General features: G+C 27.8%; 1 protein-coding gene across 2 annotated transcripts; it reads right to left on the bottom strand.

Annotated features, from left to right (window-relative positions):
- Window positions 1–1285: 1285 nt before the first annotated feature.
- On the bottom strand, window positions 1286–5356 carry LOC137826477 (protein XRI1-like). Of its 2 annotated transcripts, none has more exons than XM_068632454.1 (9): window positions 5055–5356; window positions 4272–4327; window positions 4076–4195; window positions 3650–3792; window positions 2884–2947; window positions 2694–2793; window positions 2571–2611; window positions 2392–2475; window positions 1286–1855 (listed from the first exon to the last, which is right to left on the bottom strand). In XM_068632454.1, exons 1-9 carry the CDS (start codon window positions 5204–5206, stop codon window positions 1578–1580), a joined length of 1038 nt encoding a protein of 345 aa, XP_068488555.1. In that variant the 5' UTR covers window positions 5207–5356; the 3' UTR covers window positions 1286–1577. The 2 variants fall into 2 exon arrangements, with proteins under 2 accessions (XP_068488555.1, XP_068488554.1); XM_068632453.1 differs by having other exon boundaries at window positions 3656–3792; window positions 5055–5323.
- Window positions 5357–8814: the final 3458 nt, after the last annotated feature.

Genomic DNA, 8814 nt, shown 5'->3' on the forward strand with positions numbered 1-8814 from the left:
TAGTGAACAAAAGGAGCAAGAGAGGAGACCGTGTGAAGCAGTGTAGTGCAACTTCTCCAAAATTTACTAGGGCATTGCTTTCTACACCCCTATGTTTTTAAACCTGCACCGCATCCATACCAGTGTAAAATGATAAATCTGTTTTTGAAAAAAATACATTCTAGTGTTGTATATTTTGATATACATTTCTAAATTCAGAAAATATCTTTTGGAATATAAAATTTAGAATATAACATAATTTAGTAATACATTATGGAATAGATATTTCAGAATATAACATAATTTAGTAATACATTATGGAATAGATATTTCAGAATATATTTTCACATCCTGAAGTACATTTCGTAATGTATTTTGTAATGTATTAATATATTCCATAATGTATTTTGTAATGTATTAATATATTCCATAATGTATTTCCAGATTACAAAAATATATTTCAAAATGTATCATACATTTCATAATGTACGTTTTGTATTATATTTTTAGATTAAAAAATGGAATGCATGATTCACAAATACATTTTAGAGTGCATAATCTAAAATAATGAATGATAAAATTAATTTTTTTTTTTTAAAATGATGCATCAATATATGGAGTCAGAGAATGCAATGAACAATTTGCTAGAGATATATGGAGATCTTTTTTGAAATATTTGCAAAATTTGTTATCTTCTTCAATATAGCCTCTTTGAAATCCTTGGTGTCACTTAATATATATATTCAACTTTTATTAATGTTGCAATGTTGATAATTTTATATAAAAAATGATTTTTCTAATCTAATTGTTAAATTATAATTTCTTGTTATTACGATTATTCCACAAATTTTGTCAAAATTAAATTATATATATTTTTTATCTATCTATCTATTGCTGATAAAAAAAATAAAAAAAATCTATCTATATATATATATATATATATATATATATAAAAGCAATGCATTGAATAATTATAGTTTAATATAAAAAAATTGTATATATAATTTATGAAAATTAAATTTTTAATCTAATAGTGAATTTCAAAAAAATTCATCAAAATAAAAATTATAAATTGTGCGTTTGCAATCTGAAGTAAGGTTTTTGGTGTATCCCCTTTCATAAGATATTTGTAATTATTTGTAAAAGTAATGCCATATGTTTTTAACATCTTATGTTTTTTATAGACATAGCACATCAACATGTTTAGATGCATATCAAGTATTTGATAATTGTCAAGAGGAATTGTTAACAAAACAAAATCTACAAGCACTAAAAACTGAAATCCCTTTATATGTACAAACACTGATAAAAACATTAAACCAACTAGGGTTATATATATTGTTATATCATAATATAGGATATCAGTGTTGACCAAAATTTTCATAGAAGAGTTAGTTTAAACAAAAGCATCTACCAAGAGAAAGCCACTTAGAGTCATCTAAATCCTCTACTAGGATACAAAACACTAAGGTGGTGTTATCATGGGTGCAAAATAAGAACAAAAAATTGAAACACCAACTATTAAATTACCAGGTACTTTACATGCACAAAATGAAGCCAAACCCAATACAAAAAGTTAGTACTAAACACTTGAGCCTTTAGCCTTTGGTTCTCATAATTGTGATGCTCCCTTTTCCCCCTTCAATGTGAATTTTTGTTTTTCCAACAACGGGCTTCCCAGAAAAAGCTGATTTTGGGTAAGTTGATGGATCTTCCACACTTAGTTTGGATTTCAGAGGAGGTGGTGGAGACAGAATACGTTGATTTATTTCCTTCAGAGTGACATCTCCATGGGCACCACTGGGTTTAATGAAGGCAAATGGATAGGCCACAGAAGCAGCTAGCTTTGTGGGAGTTTCTATAAATGATTTTCCCCCTAAACATGTTAAACAAAGTCAGAATTTGATTTCATGTCAAAAAGTTTCATGCCATTATTAACTACTATGTACATTACTTACTGGGATTCTTTAGCATTTGACAACAACTATAGGCCACAGTTTTAGAAATAAAAACACAACTACTGCAAAAGCATGCTAACTTCTCCTGTCTTGTGAATCTTTAGCACATAGGAGAAATGAGCCTTTTTGGATAAACTTCTCAATAAATAGTTCTAGGAGAAGAAAGTAAAATGTGAAAGTAACATAAACTTCTCCATAAGCCAAAGTTAGCTCATGCATTACATCAATTTGCAGAAAGTTTTCTCATACTAGCTTCATTGAAAGATAATTTTAGTATTATGCATGTTAATATTGGCATATGCAGAAATTTATTTTATTTTTTCTCCTTATTTTCTTCTCACAGAAGTGTTTTTTTAGTTTATTCAAACAGCCTTCTCACAGATGAGATATTAGGCAGATATCCATTGCAATCAAAACAAGCAGAAACACTATATCAAGATAAAACAAAACAAACCTTTGAAGACAATGTTTTTGTGGGTTTTAGTGACGCGATGCTGAACCACATTTTGTTCAAGGGCAGGTTGGAAGTTGCAGAGATCTAAGCATATTTCAAATAAGTCAAAGTGTACAAGAAAGGGGAAAGAGGGAAGAAATAGGAAAATTGGAGTAAATGACAGGCAGACAAATTTCTACCTGCAACATCTATATGAATGTCATCAGCCCCAGAAAAATTCCTGAGTCAAATAACATAATCATAAGTTTGTTTTGTATAAACAGATATATGGCATATATTAGTGGTAGTCTTTAGAAGCATACAAATCATGAGGACATAATTGCATTTCAGTATCCGCAAAGCAATCTGCTAGCCACCCTTCAGCTGACTCAAACTCCTCATAATTGGAAGCAGATGCACTTCCTAATGCATGTTACATTATAATTGGTTACAGATATCAAATCCATCTAAACAGAAAGAAAAAAATAAAGCATAATCTTGCAAAAGGTAAACCTGATGCCGCAGATACCCATTGTGAAAATTCTGAGAAAATCTCTTCATTTGGGTCTTCCTTCCCCTATATACATAATGTAACAGTTACACAATCAGGCAAAACTACAACTATAGCACAATTATTAACTCAAACAACATCTCATTGAAATTAATAAACTACTACTGACACACTTGACAATCACATATCACAAAATAAAAAGAAAAGGCGATATTCTTGAGTGGTGATGTCTAGTGGTAACTATGTGCATTGAAAATCATGAAGCCTTAAAGGATAGAAACAAGATTGTTGATCAACTCAAAACAAGAACACCAGATTATGTGTACGCTAAGACTGAAAGACCCAGAACAACAGAGAGTTGAACCAAACATCTCATTGCCACATTTTAATGGTCATCACAGAAGTCCAAGTTAAAACAGGGCTCTATTACACTAAGCTGTCAAATGGCTACTGTAAAACTTGCAGATGAGACACTGGATTAAGTTCTACTTCATATATGAACATGGCTGAACTAACTATTTCACAAAACATGAATATGAAATCTAGTATATAAATCAGAAATCTTGCAAAAATAACAAGGAAAAGTTGCACCAATTTTAGTTACATTAAGACAAAATCTGTTCGTGCCTTAGTCAGCTATATCATGTGGGATATATTTAAGAAAAGGATGTATTTGCTCAAATTAAAGTGTACTTGTGCATTTGTTTTTTCATGTGACTTGACCAATCATGCTACTATGGGTGTGAAAAATCACTCAAGGGCACAAACCTTTACTTTCAAATATGCTGAAGACATTTGTTCGTTGCAGGGGGAATGACCCCCATCTTGAGCATTGAATTGTAGCATCCGTCGTCTCTTAACTTGATAAGAAGTCTTCAAACACTTGTCTGGTTCATTTTTCAGATTTGACTCTGAAATCCACCTTATTTGAGTTAAAAGGGACAACATTGCATATAAAAAAGCATAGCAGTTATAACAATAATAATAGAAATTAAGGGCAACCCAATACATGAAGCTGAGGAGGGTAGATGCATACAGTTATATCCCTACAAGTAAGCTCCAATTTGGTTCAAAACCCTACCCTTTTTGTCAAGCTCGCCCTCAATTGCAGAAATGAAAAGGAACTACATACCCAAGTTGCACATATTGATTGTTAGACAACATATAACTGCCTGCCAGATAGAAGTACTTTACCATTATTATTGACATTATATGAAAAATCCCCACATTCCTTCACTGGAGTTGTTTCATCGTTGAACACATAGGACATATCTTCATTCTGAGGAACCTCATTCCACAGTCCTTGCGGAATTTCTGCTCAAACAAGAAAACTTTCTCAGGCATCAATTATTTAGACTAATCTAACTTAAGAAACACAAGTCAGAGTTACCATAATTGAAACTCTTCTGGAGACAATAGTCCTCCCTATGCCAATCCCAAGGCTCCCTAGCAGCATTTAACATGGAGCAAAAAGCAAATGATTGTCATGCAACAATGAAAAAGGAGAAAGGCACACAAAAGAAGCCAATCATATAACAATTTTGAAGAATGGCAAGGGATACATTGTAAACATCATGATTTCAACAATAAACAAGCCAACCCAAAGTACATAGACAGAGATGATTAACCAAATCTACAGCACAAGTAAATTGCAGCACAAGTTACTAACCAAACCACCACACTAATATAAAAAGGAACAGAACCATGCACAAAAGAGGGCAAAAAAAGAGAAAAGGGCCAAATAAACAAAATAAAAAACATGAGAAAAATTGATAAAGGGAGAAACAACATCATCGTCATCTTCCTCCCTCTATCCACAAAATCTAACATTAATCGACCATCTCAACAACAAATAAAAACCAAGAACTGAAAACAACTAAACCGGCCAAAGTTTACAGATGAAAGGTATAAAAAAATAGGGAACCCGTAGTTAACAACCTCATACACAAACCAACCAATAAACTAGAAAAAACACTCATCACAAGCAAAATCTAATGAAACCCCATTTCATGTCCCAAATAAAAACACAGAACAAAAACAAGAGCATGAAAAAAGTACATGTTGAAAACCAAATGCAGTTCCCAAAGGTGTGGTTTCCCAAGAGAAGAGACAGACCCAGAAAAAGAAAAAGACTGAGACAAAAAAAAGGGCTGAGAAATATATATGTATATACTTATAATAATTGCTGTGATCCATTCCAGAAGTCGCAATTTCAACCAAAAAACAGTAGTCACTGATCAGTGTCCTTTCTCCCCTCCCCTTCACAAAAATAACCGTTACAGAGAATTTCAAGACCCTGCTGCATGAGATGCAAATATGACACATAAGAAAGGAACCCAAAAGAAACTACCTTTCTCTTATATGTCTATCTACACACACGCACACAAATATAAATATAAATATATATTTATTTATAGATGCATATTCTCTTAGTGATGTTTTGTCTTCCTGTCTTGTTTTCCATTTTCTTGGTTTGGTGATTATATATTATTGTTATTATTCTTTTATAGTGCATGGTATTTATGATTTATCTATGTACTTTGAAACTTTAAGAATATCTAACCACATAATCCAACAAGGAAGGTGGGGAGGGACATGGGGGGTCCACAGGAACACGACCTCACGAGATACGGCAAGCGTGCTTTTACTCCCTAGGCCCACTCCAGCCATTACTCTATTTAAAACAATGTTCATTCTATTTGGAATTTCTTTCCTGTAATTCGATTTGGAATGAAAGAAAGAGAAAACTGTTTCTGTCTTCTTCATTGGGTGCTTGCTACAGGGACAAGGAAGTTCTTAATGCTTGCTTCCCACCAAATCAATATCCTAAAATATGGGAATTACTTTTCTCATAAGTCTTTTACTTTTATTCAAATTATCATCTTCTTAATTCGAACTATCTCACATGAAAAATATAGGATTTTTAATAACACTAGTTCATTTCTGAAAAACCTGTATAAGTATTTTAACAATATTTATGACAAACCAAACAAGTTTTTTTTTAGTTATTTTCTAAAATCATAACTTTCAGACCTACAAATTCTTCTTGTGTCAGACCCTTCTATTTTTTCTCGATTTCGTTTTACTTTCATAATTTTACATATATTAATATTTTACTCTATTTGAATTTTAAACTTGACATATTTTTTCAAAATATTATGAAAAATGATTTAACTAATTAAAATAAGAAATAAACGCTGTATAATTGTAAATTAAACTAAATTTGTGAATATTTAAGAGAGTGGTACTAAAAGTCTGATAACATACTTATATCTATAACCGATAAAGAGGATTTTTAATAATTTATATTTATAACTATTAATAAAGGATTTTTTTTCATAACCGTTTTGTACAAACTATTTTAGTGTAGATAATTTATTAATGTATTTTATTTTATTATTTTATCTTTTAAATTTTATAATTCGTTTAAAATCAACTAACAAAACATACATGTTCGTTTGTGTTCGCATGTTTAAAATATTTTAAAAAATTTATTGTGTTTCATTTGTTATAAATGTTACTTTATAAGTTTATAATAATTGTAATTTTATTAAATTAATCGATGGTATAAATTTAAAAAATGTTATTACCAATTTTAATATATATTTTTTATACACAAATATTCTAAAAAATAAAGTACTAATTTATATTTTCATGATTTTATAACAATAAATTATTTCTTTGAGTATCTATTTGAGCTTCAATGTAATTTATAAGAAGTAAAATTTTTGTTAATAAATTCATTTATTAAATTATAAAAATAATAAGTAAATTCATATTGTTTAAATAGAAAATATAATTTATCTTAAAAAAAATTTAGCACACATCATCCATAATTTTTTTTATTAAATTAAAGTTTATTTTTTTATTATGGAGTCACGTCCAATAAAATAAATTTGTAAATAATTAACATACAATTAAAAACATTATTCTTATGAATAAAAAATGTCATTGACAAAATCATCGTAAAAAAATATATTTATCTATAACATGTATTAAAATAAACTTGAATTAATTATATCACCTTGTTGTCAATATTGACTCTAATATGAGTGATTGTTTATCCTTCTTTCAAGATTTCATTAGTTTACAATTTCAGTTTCTTATATAAAAATGTTAATTATTAAAAATTACAAAATAATATATATATATATATATATATATATATATATATAAAGACACATCTACAATTCGAGCATATTTGAAAAGTTTGATAATGTTATGCTTTAGATGTATTAATTGTGACACATTAATTGTCTGACTCAAATATTAAAAAAAAAAGTAAGTAGTTGTTATATTTTAGAGAGAAGTTATTTAATTAATTTGAAATAAAGGAAGTTATTTAATTATTTATTTATTAAATAAATAATAATATGTGTTTCTAAAATATATAATATAATGTAATAAATTATATTGACTTAAACAACTACATTTTATTTATTAAAAGATAAGTTATATATATATATATATATATATATATATTAAATGATAAATTATTATATGTGTAGTTGTTATTTTGAAAAAGATAAGTTATTTAATTATTTTGAAATAAAGGATAAATTATTCAATTATTTATTTTATTAAGTAAATAAATTATTTTTTATTTATTGAAAGAAAAATATACGTTTTCTTTGAAAAAAAAATTATTATTGTTATAATAACTATTGAAATAAAAATATATTATTAAGTTATAAAAATAAATTTTAAAATTTTAAAATATTTTTATTAAATGTAATTATAAAATATTTTATTTTATTTTTATAGATATTATAATAACTATTAAAATAAAAATATATTATTAAATTATAAAAGGATTTTTATTAAATATAATTATAAAAATATTTTTTTTAAGGTAATTTTTGTATTGTGAGTAGTTATTTGATTTGAAAAGGAGTAATTATTTAAAGAATAAAGTTATAACAAATTATATATGAGTGAATTAGATGTTAGTCTATGGTAAGGTCATACTCAATTAGTCTTGCAAAAGATGATAGATCCATATGCAATCGATGTGATTGAAATGGAATTGAAGTATTGAGGATTAGAAAGAAATAAAGGTACTCTAAGACAGATGAATGTATGAGTAGTCTGAATGAATGAAATGAAAACTATTGTTATTGATGGTATTGGAATGTAGTTGGATTGTGGTGATTTGTATTGAGTATTATATGACTATGATTGATGAAAAAATAAAAATAGAATTATATTAAATGAATGATTAATCTAAATGATTATTTTTACTTACATTTTCGTCTGTTACAATTTTATTTTCTCTAGTTTACTCTTGCATGTGTTGTTTGTGTATCAACTGTGGTGACTATATATATATACATATATATATATATATACACATATACATATATATATATATATACATATATATACATATACATATATTAAGAATTACACCATTCAGTGAGAGATATAATATTTAAAAGGTCAACTTCAAAGTTTATAGAACCTTATAAGATCCTTGAACTTGTTGCATATGAACTTGTCTTACCTTTTTCTTTAACCAACATTCACAATTTTTCATGTATTGCAACTAATGGAGTATGTACCTGATTTCAATCATATTCTAGAGTTTAATTGAATTCAAATAAAAGAAGATATGTCTTTTGAGGTGAAGCTAGTTAGAGTTTTAGATAATCAAAGTAACTCCGCAACATAAATATAAACATAGTTAAAGTGTTGTGAAATCTCACATGTAGTGATTCCATTAGAGAAAGGAAAAGAAGATAAGAGAATTATATCTTAATATTTTCTTAGTAACAAAAATTTCAAGGAATAAAGTTTTTTTTGTTGGGGATAATTGTAATAGTCACGCCCTTATGCCTTTCTCCTTTTTCTCTCCCTTCTCTCCCCCTTTCCCTTCATTTTCTCTCCCATATAACATATATTCTAGATCTAATCACACCATGCAATAGCAAATG

The sequence above is a fragment of the Phaseolus vulgaris genome, chromosome 8 (assembly GCF_000499845.2).
Source record: "Phaseolus vulgaris cultivar G19833 chromosome 8, P. vulgaris v2.0, whole genome shotgun sequence".
Classification (NCBI taxonomy): Eukaryota; Viridiplantae; Streptophyta; class Magnoliopsida; order Fabales; family Fabaceae; genus Phaseolus; species Phaseolus vulgaris.